Source organism: Mercenaria mercenaria, chromosome 1, assembly GCF_021730395.1.
Source record: "Mercenaria mercenaria strain notata chromosome 1, MADL_Memer_1, whole genome shotgun sequence".
NCBI classification, from domain to species: domain Eukaryota; kingdom Metazoa; phylum Mollusca; class Bivalvia; order Venerida; family Veneridae; genus Mercenaria; species Mercenaria mercenaria.
In genome coordinates this window covers 113,262,874-113,281,843 of record NC_069361.1, presented here as the reverse complement: position 1 = coordinate 113,281,843, position 18,970 = coordinate 113,262,874, and the positions used below count along the sequence as shown (strand labels likewise).

At 35.6% G+C, this 18,970-nt stretch overlaps 1 protein-coding gene across 1 annotated transcript in view; it reads right to left on the bottom strand.

Annotated features, from left to right (window-relative positions):
* LOC128547759 (forkhead box protein N3-like) overlaps positions 1 to 18,970 on the bottom strand; it is a 67,725-nt gene that overhangs the window by 44,478 nt on the left and 4,277 nt on the right. The window contains exon 2 of the mRNA XM_053520909.1: positions 1,977 to 2,108. Coding sequence (XP_053376884.1) covers positions 1,977 to 2,002 — 26 coding nt within the window. The 5' untranslated portion in view covers positions 2,003 to 2,108. The remainder of the gene's footprint in view (positions 1 to 1,976; positions 2,109 to 18,970) is intronic.

The window sequence follows — 18,970 nt, the reverse complement described above, 5'->3', positions numbered from 1 at the left end:
GTTATCATTCTGACCAATATTCATGAAGATTAAATGAAAAATACAGCCTCTATCGCATACACAAGGTTTTTCTTTGATTTGACCTAGTGACCTAGTTTTTGACCCGAGATGACCCATTTTCGAACTTGGCCTAGATTTCATCAAGGTTATCATTCTGACCAATATTCATGAAGATTAATTGAAAAATACAGCCTCTATCGCATACACAAGCTAAATGTTGACAGACGACGGACGACAGACGACAGACGACGGACGACGGACGCCGGACATCGAGCGATCAGAAAAACTCACCTGAGCATTGCTCAGGTGAGCTAATAAAAAGTACTTTGAGGACTTTTCACTTACTGCTTACTTTATAAAAAGCATTTTTTGGGGGAGGGGAGGGCCTGTGAGGAAGAAAGGGTTGGGGGAAAAGGGAGCAGGGCCAGTTAGGAGGGGAAAATGACCTCCTTGTGACTAAATATTTTGGTATGTTAACACTCAGGGTTCAAATTTAGACAAGCATACAAGCTAAATGCTAGTGGAATTTTAAAATAGCTAGTGGATTTGAAATATACTAGCTAATTTCAGCTAGTCAATAATATAACAAGCAAATGTCTTCAGAGCTTTATTAAAGTTTAATTCAGGGTTCCCACACTTTTTCGTCTATGAAATTTAAGGACTTTTCCAGGACCTTGTTGCGATTTTCAAGGACCTCTGTACGACATATCGGGTTGTACGTTCCGGTCAATTTTTCTAGAATCAGTGTAAAAATATAAGAGGGCCATAATGACCTGATATTGCTTAAAAATTTCTATTTAATAAATACAGGCTCTGCAAATTTTCTTTTTTCTTTTTTTATTTTCATTTTGTTTCCTTACTGTCTTCAAGCTTTTGTTTCTCAAGGAAACTATAAATCATTTACTTCTCTAGCATGTTGTGAAGAATTAATCAACTCCTTCATAATAACTACACCTCTGGTGCCACCTACATTATTTATATAATCTTTAATACACTTCTAGCAATTAGATTATTTTCAGTCAAGTTGATGTTTGATCACTGAATTCAAGCATGTCACTAATCACGATTTTCACAATTGTTCTCGAAAAATAATCGGAATTTCACAGGGCTTCTTAAAAATCGACACAAAATGACCGATAGCCTAAGCATAGCTACCTATATAGGCTCATCAACCATAAAAACATCGGTATTTTCGAAAAAGGAAATTGAAATGAAAGGAATTTATCATTTATGTTTATGATATTTTATTGTTCAACAAAAATGGCACAAGCTATTTTAAGCTATTAAATAGAAAATATTTTTGTTTGTGACTGGCTACAAACAGAGATCAATCAGTAACTTTTGGCCAGTAAAATATTAATAGAGTAATTAAATATTATTAACTTTTACCGGTAGCTTTTCATTTTAGCTAGTGATCAAAAAGGGCACTAGCTAATTTCAGCTAGTACAAACTATTGTTAAATTTGGTCCCTGACACTGTTAACTGTACAAGAAAGAACACCAAAATACACCTATCACACTCGACAGTCTTCAAACCTGATACACTTAAGGAGTAATCAGACATTATCTGAGGTTTTCAGAGATTTTCATCCATCACTGAAGCAATACGCTGACGTCAAGATTGTCAAGTGTGGTAGGTATATTTTGGTGTTCTTTCTTGAGCACACTCACTAAATTGCGACCACCCTGTGTTCCGTTTGTATTTTCAGGTGACCCTTAGTTTCTGACATTTCATTCCTAGTATTTATTTTATTTTGGGTATTTTTTTTAAAAGATAGACTTCTGGAGTCTTACTGATAGAATTTCAGATTGCTGTACTCTAGATCAAATACTTTTTGATATCTATATGAACGACACCAATTTGGAAGGACGACAAATAAACAGACAAGGGCAAATCTAACTGCCAACCCCCTTCAAACACACAAAAAAAACAACAACATTATAATAAATAACATTAAATGAGAAAGTTTACTCACTCAGAACAAGCAGAATTGAATAACATCTTGAGGAAGTTGTCTTGCTTTCATTCGAGAAATCCTCTCACTTCACTATTCTTGTACCTCTTACTTCCACTGTTCTGGTGTTCCTAGACTTCTCTGCTCAAACACCTTTGAAAGTAATAATTAAAATAATAATGAAAAAGACCTAAGCAGGAAAACTTAGCAGGGCAGGAAAACTTTACAGGTTTCCCAATGTTAGGTTCTCTTTGAAGTATTGTTTAGGATAATCACAGTTATCAAAACATTACCAAATTCCACAATAAGGTGAGAATGACCATCATTGTGCTTTTGCAGTAAATTAATGTATCATTTATTACTTCAGGAAACAAATCAGTCCAACTAAACACTTTGTGCTTGTTAATCCTAGATCTCCTCAAACAAGAGAAAAGATCAGACATTTTACTGGTATCTATCTGGAGCATGCATACAGGAGTGAAAGTTGGACATACATGTGATACGTCCCGGATTGTCTTGGAAATTACATACTTGTCCCGGTGTCCCGGACAATCTTGAAATGTCCCGGAAAAAATAAAAATACAGGAATAAATAAAAATAATCCCCCAAAAACTTGTTGTTTTTTTTGGTCTATAAATTGTTCAGTTTTACATAATAAACAGTTCCGGGTGTCACACTGTTTATTTCTAATTATCCAATATCAGTTTCATGCCCTCGAGCGGGACACGTGTTGATTAGGCCCGCTTTGATCACGCGACGATCTTTTGATGACACTGATTGAATTACAGTCAGTTACCGTATTTTGGTGTGTATAGGTCGCGGTAATGTACAGTCCGCATCTAATTTTTGCTCTGGAAATGGTCGGAAAATTTAACTTCTAGCGTATTAGTCGCAGTTAAATTTCGGATTTTTTCCCCAGCAATATTTAATATTTACCGGCAAAAAAGTTATGGCGGCGGCCATATTGATGCCGCGGACTGAATTATTATCAGAACCTGATTGGTGGAAATCGGACTGTGTTATTTTCGTTCCCAACCGTTTCGTACCAACAGTAGTATCGGTAACAGACTACCTCAAAGAAAAGCGGCTTTTTGACACTAATTGGCAGCAGACGTCTGTTATCATGCAAGTTTAAGTGTGAATTGTTTGCACAGCAATTATAACACCTTTCCGTGTCATGTAATTAACCGCGTTCTTTTGATTCTGAGTAAAAAGATTAACAAATTATCTCTTTTTGGATTTTTTTCTTTTATTTAAAAATCAAAAGTAAAAAATAATCATTCAAGCTTTTTAATACACTAAGAATTAGTATAAACAATGTTTGGAATGGAGGACGGATCTGTCCAGATTTTATCCAACCCGGAGTACATGTCAATGGCGTCCAGTAAAACGAAAGTAGAAACAAACGTAATTCAGACTGCAAAAACATCTTTGAATTAAAGTCATTCGTAATTTTAATAGTCTGTATGGGTTATTTACGATATATTTTATTGAAAGTAACCGCTATTGGTTGAAAAGCCGCCGATATTGATATTTTTTATCCATTTTGTTCGTTCGTAACAGATGCACGTAATTTTGCGAGAGCTACGGTCAGAAAATTGGCCCGAAAAAAAAAACTGCTGGCAATGTTCTGTCGTATAGGTCGCAGGAACTTTTTCAGGCAGCAAAATGGGTAGAAAAAGTGCGACCTATACACACTAAAATACGGTATTATGATGACCCTGATTAAGAACTGACAGGATTATGCAATCAATAACTGTTTTATGTTATTTAAATTAGGAACAATAGTTGTAAATCTCGTTTTTAGCACTTTCGCGGTAAAGCTACATGTAGCCTTTATGGAAGAAATTATTGAAAACGGTCAATTAAACGATAATTATTTTAAAAGGGTGTAATCATTTAAGATCTAGATCGATTGTCACACATATTCTAAATTAAAATGTTCAAAGCCTTTGGCGACCGACCCATGAAAATTGACCCGACTCCAAATATTTTATATTGTCAATTTTATCTAAAAGATCTATTTTATTCCTTTAAGGATTCAATTCAATTATTAGATAAATGTTTAAGCTTTAGAATGATACCAATTTAGCTAGAATCTAAACCACGATGACCAGGTTGATTCTTCGTATATAGTAAGTCTCCTAATTCTGTTCACCTCGGGAACGCAATAAATTCATGTGCCGAACTATAGATGTGTATTACCTGAACATGTATTTACCTCCCTTAGAAAGCTAGACGACATTTGCAGTAAATGAATACAAGCGAGTGAACAATGTTTATCACAGGAAACTACATGAAATATTATATTTTTGCATGAAACGGTCTAATACTGATGTCACGGTGAATGTCCCACACAAAAGGTAAAAATCCCGGAAATTTTAACTCAGAAACCAGGAAACGTTCTGAAAAATTATGGCATGTATGAAGTTGGAAAAAACTTGAAATTTGAGCTTGGGGTCCAGGGAACTGCTAGGTCCCATATAGGGTCCATGGCAAAGCCCCCCACCCACCACCCCCATATTTTCTGTCATTAGAATGCTGTTTTATTGCCTTTTTCTCTGAGGACTTGGAGCTGATCCATCATTGTGTATCCTAAAGACCTGTTTTCTGCAACCATTTGCAATATTAGTTTCCCGTGGAATTCCTTTTTCTTTACCAATTCTATTCTGTATTTATTTGTATCATGTTTTTCTAATGTGTTCCATTTGATTGCCCCCTCCCCCCACCCGCTTTCCAACCCAACCAGGACATTTGCACCCCGCACCCCCATGAAAATAGAATTACAGGAAATACCGCACACTGTAACTCGTCGGGTAGGACATTGTCTTGGAAGACTGATTCGTCAAGCTTAAAACATAAGTGTTAATTTATATTCCAGCTCTAGCAGCCCCACAGAGGTCAAGTGGAACCAACATCAAATATTTGATAGTGAGTATTTTTTTCCTCCAAGATATTCATTTTCGCCAAAATTGAACTATCTTGCATCTGCAAAAAAATGGCAAGAAGTGCAGACCCTGATAGATTATCACAGAAATGAAAAGACAATTCTAGTCCATATATTTAAAATTCAAGAAATTGACTAATTAACATTAATGACAATGTGCCAGAAACGAGTTAAAAAAAAAAATGAAAGTCGTTTTTTGACAAGTTGTCAATGGAAAATTCATGTTCTCGATTTCTCTTGATTTGCCGAGATGTCACGTAGGGCTGTCATCGATAGAAACGATATCGATGTATCAACGATATTTTTTGGTCGATCGATTATCGATTCCCATTTTCAAAAATCGATATTTTACAGAGAGAAAAAACAACTGTCTAGATAAACACTCAGACCCTCTAAAACAACTTTTTCTGCCTGCAAAAATGTGCCGAAAGTAACGGAAGTTGTCAAAAAGGTCATGTCTAAACTTGTACCGTAGCAGTCTTTTCCCACTAGCCGGCACTACCTATATGGGTAGAAGTAAAAAGGGCTCAACTTCAGAATCTATTTGCAAAAAGTTACGTTGTCCTGTCTTGAAAGGTTGCTTCGTTGTTTGTGCATGTAAAAACATAGAGTATATATACTGTTTCTACGTCAATCTCGGCTTTTTACTTGTTCGCGTATAGCTGATCACTCAGTAAAAGGTACAGAATTTAGCTAGTGCCCGTAACAATAACAATCAAAGATGGCCGAAGAGGAAGCCGTCGCCGGCTTAAATAGTGGAAAAACAGTCAAAAGACGGAAGGAAAAGCTTTGTTTGGGTTCGTAGAAACACAGGGTGTTGCTTAAACATGCCTTTCAGTACAACAAACAAACAGTCAAACACTACAAATTTGAGGCCCATTGAAAACTTGGGCAGAAGTTAAAACAGAAAACAAAAAAAAACAACAACAACAACAAAAAAAAAAACACGCAGTGCCAGTACCTAATCCGAATGTAAACTTGTGCAAGGTAAAAATTAAGACAGGGTATGAAACAGGCTAAAAATAAATAAAAACATTGTAAACAAGAGCTGTCGGAGGACAGCAACGCTCGACTATTCAACAGCCTTGTCAATTGAATGAATACAAAAGTTGAAAAAGGGGCATAATTTTGTAAAATGCAAAGTAGAGGTATTGAACCTCTGTACTGCATGTCATATCATGACAGTGAACAAGTGTGTGAAGTTTCAATCCTTTCCAATTTGTGGATACTGAGATACCAGCTTACATACAAAATCTTAACAAAAAACTGCTAAGTCAAAGGGGCATAATTTTGTAAAAATGCCAAGAAGAGTTATGGGATCTTCACAGTGCATGTTAGATCATGACAGTGAACAAGTGTGTGAAGTTTCAATCCATTCCAATTAGTGGATACTGAGATATCAGATTACATACAAAAATTTAACCAAAAACTGCTTAGTCGAAAAAGGGGCATAATTTTGAAAAAAAGAGAGTAGAGTTATGGGACTTGCTTAGTGCATGTCAGATCATGATAGTGAACAAGTATGTGAAGTTTCAATCCATTCCCATTAGTAAGTACTGAGATACCAGCTTACATACAAAACCTTAACCAAAAATTTCTAAGTCGAAAAAGGGGCATAATTTTGTAAAAAAGCAAAATAGAGCTATGGAACCTGTGCAATGTAAGTCAGTTTGTCACAGTGAATAAGTGTGTGAAGTTTCAATCCATTCCCACAAGTGGTTACTGAGATACCAGCTTACATACAAAACCTTAACCAAAATCGGGACGCGGACGCGGACGCCGACGCATGGGCGAGTGCAATAGCTCACTATTCTATGAATAGTCGAGCTAAAAATAAATTAATTAATTTAATAAATAAATAGTATCTGTGGAAGAGAAATGCAGAATTTTAGCTGTTTGAAACCCAACTCCAGTGCCTGGTATTATAGTTTACTAGGTTGTAAAGTAGGATAAATGCAAAAGAGGAGTGGAGGCACAATGAAGATCTATAAAAGATTTCATTAATTTTCATTTGTTTTATTTATTTCATAGATACAAATACAACATAATCAAACAGTAATATAAAAAGTAGGCAAAAAAAAAAAGACATAACATTAACAAAAAGGTATATAGCATGCCCATAAACAAAGAGATTGTTAATCTAACTTAATAATCGATATATCGATGTATCGTAGATATTTGTCTTCCGATATATCGGTATTGTCGATATGCAAAAGACCCAATCAATGACAGCCCTAGGACATGTCAAAAACGATAATGCACCCCGCAAATGGGGAAGTACCTTCAAGATAGAAGGCTCTGATTTAGTCCAAATAATAGGACATTTCGGGACAGCGTGTTAACGTTTGACTGTCGCTGTCTCCATCACGTCCAAACTTATTCTGCATATTTCAGGAAATCCCAAATGAAATCCGTTGGGAATGTTTTCTGGTATATGTACAAAGTATTTGTAATGATTACATCTCTGATAATGAATTTATGTTGACATTAAAGCATAAACTTGCCTCTCTGACATTTTATGAATGTATATTTTGTGTTTTGTTTCTGCAATTTAGTGTCATCGGCAGTCTGATGTTTACTGAAACCGGTGTTGGGGTAGATATCTCCTCGCACCTGTCACATCATAATTTTGAAGATTTAAGTCTCTTATTTAAAATTATGAATTAAATTCAACCCATTTGAAGTTTCTACATGAATATTAATGTCTAATTTATTAAAGCAAGTAAGTCATGACCTTTTTGAATTTTTTTATGTCTTCGTTTTCCTAACAGTAAAATGCAGATATGGGTAAGGCTTAGAGGGATGACAACTATAAACAGTGTCCAACAAATTCATTGCCCGGAGCCCGCGGGCTACCAGAAATTTTTGTCCGGCTACCAAAAAAGTCCCGACATAAGCCCGCCGGGCAACCATAAATTTAAAGCTTTAGCAGCCCGGTCATTGTATATTTTACAAAATCAACATCTGTTCGTTTCCTCGATTATAGCTTGCAATAAACAACAACTGACCATGTGTAATGATTATCCAGTCGTAACCGGCTCTAACTGGTTTAATCCCACCCATTATCTAGCTGCAGAAACAGTCTCTGCCTACACGTATCAAATATGTAAAGCCAGGTCTTTTCCCACAGGTCTCACGGGGCCGAATTTCGGCCTAATAAAAATTTCCTATCCATTTTCTCCAATTTGAAGCAAACAATTCCAAATCCAAAGAGAAAAATCCAAACTTATATCCAATTTTGATCGTTTTGTTCGCTAATGAAATCGCTAATGAAATCCAAAAATATACTGGAAAAACCAACTCGTTTCTATTTTTAGCGACATGACCGTCTGCACCTCGGCAAAAATTAAATACATGATTCTGCCAGAAAATTGTATGTTTTGTATGTAAAAACATCTTAAAACACATAAATACATTACCATTTATTGAATAAAGCAACGAAAACGTGTTGACAGTTTTTACACCATTAAAATCAAATGTCACATATTTTCGCGACCTGATTTTTTCCCCTCGAATGCACACACACTCTACTGTTTGGAAAATGCAGTTGATATAAAAAAATTCTCTAAATTTTATTTGGGGATACTTAAGATTTTTTAATGCATCTGAATGCTTACCATAAAACTTGAAAATAAAGTTTTAAACTAATATGATTAATTTTGACAATTCACCATGTGAAAAAATTCCAAATTTGACCAGGGGCCCTTTTCCAAAAAACCTAGACTAATATGACAGGAATGTGTCTGCAGAACTGGAAACAAACACACAGGTTTATTTTGATGTTTTTAAATTTTTAACCAAACGTTGTTTCAGACCCCTTTTGATTCTCACATCTCAGTAAGTTGGGTTCAGATAGAGCAAGTTTATACTTTCGGGGTTTAAATTTTACGGCAACTACAAAAAAATGCTGGGCTACCAGAAAAAAATACTGGTAGACCAGTAAGATTATAAATTTGTCGGACACTGTATAAAATATATATTATTTCGTGTTATCGATCCGCCATTTTGGGTGAGTATAATCTTAAACGATATATTAATGGCGACGTACGGAAATATCGTCATCCTACTCGGGATTATACGCAAGCATTCAGTTATAGGTGGACAATTATTTATGCGATGTTGATAGAGATTATGAATGATAAAAGTTAAAATCTTATTAATGAAAATAGTAATGTTTCAATATTTACGTAACTGTCCAACTACATCGGAGCCACAGTGAAATAAATAAGTTCACAACATCATTTATGCATGTCCTACCATATATTTGATGCCTTTTAAATACTTCCGTAATCCTAGAACCGGATACTAAGATTATGGTACCATAATCCTAGCCACTGCCTAAATGAAACAAGAGGACCATGATGGTCCTGAATCGCTCACCTCTTCCCACATGACCCAGTTTTGAGTATGACGTTGTTTTTTTTATTATTTGACATAGTGACCTAGTTTTTGAGCTCATGTGACCCAGTTTGGAACTTGACCTAGATATTATCAAGATAAAAATTCTGACCAATTTTCATGAAGATCCACTGAAAAATATGGTCTCTAGAGAGGTCACAAGGTTTTTCTATTATTTGACCTATTGACCTAGTTTTCGAAGGTACATGACCCTGTTTTGAACTTTACCTAGATATCATCAAGGTGAACATTCTCACTAATTTTCATGAAGATCTCATGAAAAATATGGCCTCTAGAGAGGTCACAAGGTTTTTCTATTTTTATACCTACTGGCCTAGTTTTTGACCGCACGTGACCCAGTTTCGAAACTGACCTAGATATCATCAAGGGGAACAATCAGATCAATTTTCATGAAGATCCATTGAAAAATATGGCCTCTAGATAGGTCACAAGGCTTTTCTATTATTTGACCTACTGACCTAGTTTTTGACGGCACGTGACCCACTTTCAAACTTGACCTAGATATCATCAAGGTGAACATTCTGACCAATTTTCATGAAGATCTCATGAAATATATGGCCTCTAGAGAGGTCACAAGGTTTTTCTATTATTAGACCTACTGACCTAGTTTTTGACCGCACGTGACCCAGTTTCGAATATGACCTAGATATCATCAAGACGAACATTCAGACCAACTTTCATACAGATCCCATGAAAAATATGGCCTTTAGAAAGGTCACAAGGTTTTTCTATTATTTGACCTACTGACCTAGTTTTTGATGGCATGTGACTCAGTTTCGAACTTGACCTAGATATCATCAAGATGAATGTTCTGACCAATTTTCATGAAGATCTTGTGTAATATATGACCTCTAGAGAGGTCACAAGGTTTTTCTATTTTTAGACCTACTGACCTAGTTTTTGATGGCACGTGACCCAGTTTCGAACTTGACCTAGATATCATAAAGGTGAACATTCTGACCAATTTTCATGAAGATCTTGTGAAATATATGGCCTCTAGAGAGGTCACAAGGTTTTTCTATTTTTAGACCTAGTCACTGACCTAGTTTTTGATGGCACGTGACCCAGATTCGAACTTGACCTAGATATCATCAAGATGAACATTCTGACCAACTTTCATAAAGATCCTATGAAAAATGTGACCTCTAGAGTGGTCACAAGCAAAAGTTTACGGACGCACGCACGCACGGACAACGGACACCGCACGATCATAAAAGCTCACCTTGTCACTTTGTGACAGGTGAGCTAAAAAGATTCAGCCAACTGATCAGTGACGTTCCGCGACAATTCTTCCCAAATCAATTAGTCGGCTGTGAAAATTGCGATCGTTTGTTCTTTCGATATTGACGAAGAATATCACTATATCTTGAGGTAAAGCTCTAAAACATTCAATTAGAGGAATAAATCTTTATTAATTGCAGACTTGTAATGTCGTCTTTATACACTGTTAGCAAGTACTTTGCTTCGATGTTGTTTAAAAGTTTTACATTCGACATGCCAAAAAATGTCAAACAATGCTTAGCTGAAACCAATCCATGAGCCATATACAATTAGATTTTCTGAGAAAAAATGCCAAACAAGGAGCTGCTTTCAATAAACTCTTGATGCCCCCGGTGGCATCCTTGTCAGGGTTTTTTTTATTCTATAGCAGAGGCCGAATATCGGCCTCTTCCATCAGCCGAGGATTTCCCCCACAGCCAAGGATTTCCCCTACCGCAGTCGAAATTCCCCTACCGCAGTCGAAATTCCCCTATGTCCGAAATTCCCCCCTACAAAATCGTAAACAAAGCAATGGAGATTACTCCCAGCGATTTTCCCGAACGAATATCGGACCCGTTCCCAACTGCAGACGGTCTTTCACAATTTTCAATGGGTGTGAAAACCTTTAGAAATTGTAGAAAAATGTTAGAAGAGCGTTCAGTGGACCCGAGGTTCCAGTTTTGACCAGCGAAAATGGATAAAAACTCGTATCTGACCCGCACATAATATGCCGTGGGCGTCTGCTTGTCTCACGGTAATACTCGTTGATGCGTAACGAGTTCCAAAGCTCTGCCCCTTGTCAATCAAAATCCCAGTGAACTTCATACTGTTTGTCGACACCAGCGTAAGTATGACAGTAGGCGGAGCGTCGTATGTTAATTAGCTACTGACAGATGTCAATCACGCCACGCGCCGACTGACACGTGGTTATCATCAGTATGTAATATAGATGATTGATAAACAATGCAGCGTCAGATTATCATGTTTGTACCTCTTGTTAATTAGCGGTAACAGCTTATGCTGTATTGTGTAATATGTGTTGTTAATTTAAAGTAATTATTTTATGTGCTTGATTCGATTAAATAAGCCGGTCGGCCGTTACTCAAATTTATTATCTTTGCCGATGTATTTTGCTAGAGCAAAATAAAATATAAATGTTTTAAGTAATCAGATATTATAAGTATGGAATAGTTCTGGTGAAAAGATGAAATTTAAAACGGGTATTTTATCAAGAATTTTTAATGTTTGCTTTCATTTTTTCATATTTGTCACACGTTTACGCGATCGTGATTTTCGGACTTTTTTATCCTTTCTTACAAGATTTTCTAGTACAATTGATATAAAAAGCCAACAAAAGTATGCATTTAATAATAATATGATGACTCTTGCAAAAGCAACTCTTATTTTAAAGCATTTTTTGTGAATAAAAGCATGTGACCGTTAAATATTCAATGATTTGAGCATTTCAACTCTCCCCACCCACCTTGTTACAATGATAAGTGAACATTAGTGCAAGTCCATCTATAGCTAAGTGACAGTGTGTATAGTTGCTAAAAGTTGCAAGAATATGTTATAAAAACATAGTTTAAAGTGTTTATTATGCATAATTGTAAATCCCCCCCTGAGTGAAAAAATCCCCCAGAACTGCTCGTTGCGCGCTATTTTCTTCCCCCAATGACAGGCTGGGGCCTCTTCCCCCAGTCGTAAAAAAAACCCTGCTTGTCGATACAAAGCAACCTAAGTCCAAAACGAGGTCAAGTTCAAGGTCAAACTGAGGTCAGGTGATGTCTGAAGATGAGGAATGGTCACAGGTTACATCTGCATTAGTATCAAGTTAATCTAGTAAGGGGTATTGATGCTAGACGAAACTGTCCCATTTGGTTAACCTCGTACGGACGGACAATCACTATATGCCTCCCGCATCAGTAGATGCCGGGGGCATAAAAACCAAGTCATTTTGCGGATAGGCAGTGGCTAGAGAACAAGAATCGGTTCCCTAGACAGCAAACTTATTCGTCCGACACCAGTTCTCTAGCTGAAGTACCGTGCATAGGCTAGGGAACCGGAATTTTATTTCTATGCATAAAGCTGCCGAAATTCACTTTGCTTCTTTTGGTAAGTATCATGCAGATTATTATCTTAATTAATTTTACCATGCCCTTGCATTTATCTGCGTTTACTGTGTTTCCAAATGTGTACTCGCTGCATACTGTGTCTGCCATATTGGAATGATATAAACTAATATGAATGAATGCTTGAAAACAACTTTGCCATTTTTAAATGTTATTTGCTTTAAAGTTTTAACATGTACAATGTTTAAATTATTTAAATGTAAAATTGTATTGTTTTGTATATTCGTCATTAGATGTTTATGGATGTACAAAATAATTGCCATTAAAGCTTCCAGCGGATTCGTCAATCACTTTTAATACTATTTTTGTAACACCTCGGGATTTCACCAGTTTTTTTTTTACTGGATTAAAGTTTGCAAGTGATTAGCAAATTGAAAAAAAAAAAGCGTGATCAATACTAATTAACAGAAATTACTTAATTTGTTTTGTTTCTTTTATTGTATTGTACCTTTTAAGTTTAAATTTCGAGTTTATTTCAGCTTGCTCCGATGCAGACAACAATTTCCCATTCACTGTACTGGTTTATATCATTCCAATATAGCAGGCAGTATGCGGCAAGTACACTTTTGGAGACACAGTAAACACAGATAAATGCAAGGGCATGGCTTGCTGTAATGGTAAAAATAATTAAGATAATAACATGCATGATACTTACAAAAGAAACAAAAAATCGCCTCAGTGGTAGAGCTTCCGCTTCGAGTGCGGGAGGTCGAGGGTTCGATCCCCGGCCGCATCATACCAAAGACGTAAAAAAATGGTACTAGTAGCTTCCTCGCTTGGCGCTCAGCATTAAGAGGATAGTTCCAGGACTGGTCAGTCCGGTGTCAGTATAATGTGACTTGGTGGGGTATCATGCCATGTGTCTATGGCGTGATATTCCAGTGAGGGTGCACTATAAAGTTGGGCATTGTGCTCACTGCTACAAGTAGACACCGTCGTTTATATGACTGAAACATTGTTAAAAAAGACGTTAAACCCAAACACACACACACACATATACAAAAGAAACAAAATGAATTTCGGCAGCTTTATGCATAGAAATAAAATTCCGGTTCCCTAGCCTATGCACGGTACTTTGGCTAGAGAACCGGTTCTGGACGAATAAGTTCCCTGTATAAGGAACCGATTGCGGTTTTGGTTCCCTAGCCTCTGCCCTGCAGATAAGTGACAATGACTGAGCTATTTGCCACTTATCAGGTCTAGTATATTGCCCGATTGGTGCATCATGCACTGATCGGTGTATCATGCACCAATTGGTGTATTCAACAATACACCGATCAGTGTATTGGCTAAGAAAATTTATCAACTGACCGTTATTTCCCATGTATTTGATATTTTCGCATCATGGGAAAAACTAAAGAACAACCCTCCGAGGTGAAGTTTTCAAATTATTTCATTATTTTTTTATTGTATTAGGTAACGTAATGATAAAACACATTCACATGTACAACTTACATATTATTTATTATCGAACACAACAATTTCTAGTGTTAAAAAGCATTTTTGTTTAAGATTTCTCAATGCCACTGCAGCATGTGTTCAGCCATGTTGATTTCCGGGTAACTTTGAGTGATTTCCCCTTGATTCGGCGCCTGAACGCTCGAAAAATCAGCATCTGTCAGAAAATTAGACTAAAGTATGGTGTCCAAAAAATGACATAAACCAAAATATAAAATAACCGCAAATAATGGATTTTTTAAAAAAAGAATATCTAAGCAAGTGTTGTATAAGCTACAAAATGAAATAATAAATGCACTCATGCCATTGTGATAATACATATTTTAACAGATTGTAAACTAGGAAAAGCAAGTCAGAAAATGACACATGTCTGATGTCACTAAATCCATGCTAATCATCACAGTGGAGAGAAAATATCGAAATTAAAGAAATTAAAGCTTTAGATAATTATTAACCAAACTCCTTGATCCACTCTTGATTTACATAACATAATGGCTTATATCATTAATAAACCAACATGTTACTAACTTTGATATCACTTCTTATTGATAATACAACTGTTAAATTAAGTTTGAACATTACGAGGTTTCAAAACTGACACTGTGAAAATTTATTTCATATTTTATTATGTCGCTACAGGTACACCATATATATTCAGGGTAATACGCACGTCATTCAAATTTTGGGATGTTGGGAAAATTGTGTAGCTTTATAAGCGTAGATCCGAATCTAACATGGCTGCGATTGTTTAAGGCAAAGGTTACTGAAGGAAATTTGGGTAAAAATCACATTTGTTGGGGTATTTAAATGGTGTTTGTTTACCTGTCAATGAATTATAATTATGTGACAGTGCATAAAATGTAAAAAAACGCAAGAAACGCAGCAGTCTGTCAGAAAAAGTGTTGTGGCGTCAGAAAATGGCCTATCTTATCAAAAACATGTGAAGGTATCAGAATGCGTTTTTTTCCGGTTCTCGAAATATTTTGTTTTAAAATAGCATCCTACGTGTTGATACACCGACTGGTGTATCGCTGAATACACCAATTGGTGCATGATGCACCAATCGGGGAATATACTAGGGCTGTCATCGATAGAAACGATATCGATGTATCAACGATATTTTTTGGTCGATCGATTATCGATTCCCATTTTCAAAAATCGATATTTTACAGAGAGAAAAAACAACTGTCTAGATAAACACTCAGACCCTCTAAAACAACTTTTTCTGCCTGCAAAAATGTGCCGTAAGTAACGGAAGTTGTCAAAAAAGGTCATGTCTAAACTTGTACCATAGCAGTCTTTTCCCACTAGCCGGCACTACCTATATGGGTAGAAGTAAAAAGGGCTCAACTTCAGAATCTATTTGCAAAAAGTTAAGTTGTCCTGTCTTGAAAGGTCGCTTCGTTGTTTGTGCATGTAAAACGTAGTGTATATACTGTTTCTACGTCAATCTCGGCTTTTTACTTGTTCGCGTATAACTGATCACTCAGTAAAAAGGTACAGAATTTAGCTAGTGTCCGTAACAATAACAATCAAAAATGGCCGAAGAGGAAGCCGTCGCTGGCTTAAATAGTGGAAAAAGAGTCGAAAGACGGAAAGAAAAGCTTTGTTTGGGTTCGTAGAAACACAAGGTGTTGCTTAAACATGTCTTTCAGTACAACAAACAAACAGTCAAACACTACACATTTGAGGCCCATCGAAAACTTGGGCAAAAGTTAAAAAAGAAAACCAAAAAAAACAAAAACAAAAAAAAAAAAAAAAACACGCGATGCCAGTACCGAATGTAAGTGCAAGGTAAAAATTAGACAGGGTATGAAACAGGCTAAAAATAAATAAAAACATGGTAAATAAATAAATTAATTAATTTAATAAATAAATAGATATCTGTGGAAGAGAAATGCAGAATTTTTGCTGTTTGAAACCAGACTCCAGTGCCTGGTATTATAGTTCACTAGGTTGTAAAGTAGGATAAATGCAAAAGAGGAGTGAAGGCACAATGAAGATCTATAAAAGATTTCATTAATTTTCATTTATTTTATTTATTTCACAGATACAAATACAACACAATCAAACAGTAATATAAAAAGTAGGCAATAAAACTAAACATAACATTAACAAGAAGGTATATAGCATGCCCATGAACAAACAGGTTTTTAATCTAACTTAATAATCGATATATCGATGTATCGTCGATATTTGTCTTCCGATATATCGGTATCGTCGATATGCCAAAGAGGTTCAAGTCACGTGACTTTATCGTGACGTCGGTGCCGAAATTTACAAAAATTGGCCAACTTTAAATGCAGTTTTTGAAGTTATTACCAGCTAATTTAACAAATTGTTTGCACATTTGAGTTTAATATTCTTTCCTTTGTCATTCTAAAATGTATTTGAATACGTGGATAAGCTAAATTATATATAAACTCTCCAAATTCCGACCCATGTAATGACACTACGTAGAGTATGGCGCGCACTCGGATTGTAGTTTTTTCGATTTTTCTGCAGTATGGTGTGGGTTTCAAGCGTTTGCTAGAGCTTGAGAGTGACGTATTAAAATAATCGACCAATCAAATTAAAGCTTACAAAACGATCTTTACTATGGTGAATGAACGCTGGGAATCGAAGCAGAAATGAGATTTTGACATGTAAATAAACACAAAAGAAGGCATTTTTGGTAATTTTCACGTATTATTTCAAAAACTTTCATTGATAAATCGATTCAGTATGCATTTTTCTATTGAAAACAACCAGTTTTATTAGACAAGTCACTCGCTCAACGATAGCAAACTTTCATTTTCAGACCCACCCCATGCCGTAGATTTGACGCGTTACGTGCAGCACCCCACCACTCAGTTATGTAAAAACGAAAGTAGACGTCAGATTTCAGCTTGTCTTTAGTAGCTATGGCAGAGGCAGTTATCGGTTAGTACTTTTCTTTGTTATTTATCTATAATTGTCAGTCTTGAATGCAGTAATAAATTGAAAATAAATGTAGATCTAAATATGAAAACAAAATTTTAAAAAATCAAGCAAAAGCCTGCCAAGTGCCAAGTCTGAAGTGGAGATGCAAATATCTTAGACTCTTTATGAAAGTGCATGTTACTTACCTACTACTAAATAAAATTAAACAGTTAATATCATAATTAATAAATTATTTATTGTACATCTTGTATGATTTTCATCTAATGTATGAACATGATGCTTTGTGGTCCTTTCTGATTTCTTTTTCAGGTTTACTCTCGCTGCAGTGCGGCAAACATTTCTTGTACCTTGCTGCTGTGCAGCAAAAACCTTCATACAATAGCTGCTGGACAGCTTGATAAACAGACGGTATCCTTTGTTAACCAAAGATAGATCTAGATATAAATTTATAAAATGAAAAGTTTTTCAGGCCCATCTGTACTAGCATCTTACTAAAACAAGTGTAAATATTTTTTAAAAAATATTTTTTTTTATTCGGCCATTAATTTCTGCAGAAATGGCGATGGTAGATCTAGATTTAAATTCACAAAATGAAAAGTTTTTCAGGCCCATCTGTACTAGCATCTTACTAAAAACCAGTGTAAATATTTTTTATCCGACCATTAATTTCCGCAGATATGGCGATGCACTGTCTTGTTTATATTATTTACTTTTTCATGATACAGGTAATGTATGCGTCCTGGGAAACTAGTTAATATTAGCCGTCCTTATTTGTACATACACTGCTGGTCAGTAAAAATTTAAATTCGGTATAACTTGCAAGTGCTACAAATGTTTTCCCTTTTTTGATTTAGGAACCTGTAGCAGCATGCCACCAAGTAATGAAGAGATAATTAAAGTATGGACAGAATCTAGTTCTGCAGATAACTTGGTCAAGAATTTAATGGCTCAATATCCATGTGTCGAGTGGCAGAACTGTGACAAATTTGTTCTGAATACAAAAATAAGTAGATTGAAAAAGAAGAAAATTACTTTAAAACAAAATCATAAGTCAAAGCTTCTAGACACATTTCTTGATGCAACTTTTGAACTTCCTTTGAAAGAAAAATTTCCTAATGCAAAAATTTTGCAATCAAACCTGTCAAGTGAGGTTATAAGTGATATTGAACGAATTCATACAAAAACTGTCAAAGTCGTATCAGAGAATCGCAGTCTTAAGCGTGAAATTGATAGTGTAGAAGATGAAAATGACATTTTAAACGCTCAGGTATCGCGTGCGGAAAGAAAAATTGAGATATTACAGAATCTTCTTGAAATTACAAATGATAAATATAAGAGGACTTGCTCATATAAACAGGAAAGTTACCGTTTGAAGGAAGAACTTCAGCAATGGGAAGATCGCTACCAGTCTCTATCGAGAGAATTTGAAAATACTGTAGAAGAACTTTATGTAAAAAAGCAGAAATTGCAAAAACTTTCAGCAAGAAATATGAACAAGAAATTAAAACGGCGAGAGAGTGTAATTGAAAAGAAAGATACTTTAATAAAAGAAAAGGAAAGGGAGGTTGGAGAGAAAGAGAGAGAGATTGAAAGTATGAGAGAAGACAATGAAAGGATGATGGGTCAAGTTAATTATTTGCAAAAAGAGAAAAAAAATTTACTACAAAAAGTATGTAGATTAAAGAAAAAATCTTACAATGATTACTTTGAAGCAAATCTGTTAGAAATTGAGAATTTAAAATTGCAGATAGCAGATAAAGACAAGAAAATAAATGAGCTGGAACAGGTAAATGCTTTAATTTCAGAGCCAGAAATAGAAACTTTTTATGAAGGTAGGTTTAGCGATGAAGTCAGGGAAACCATTATGACCCTTGTTA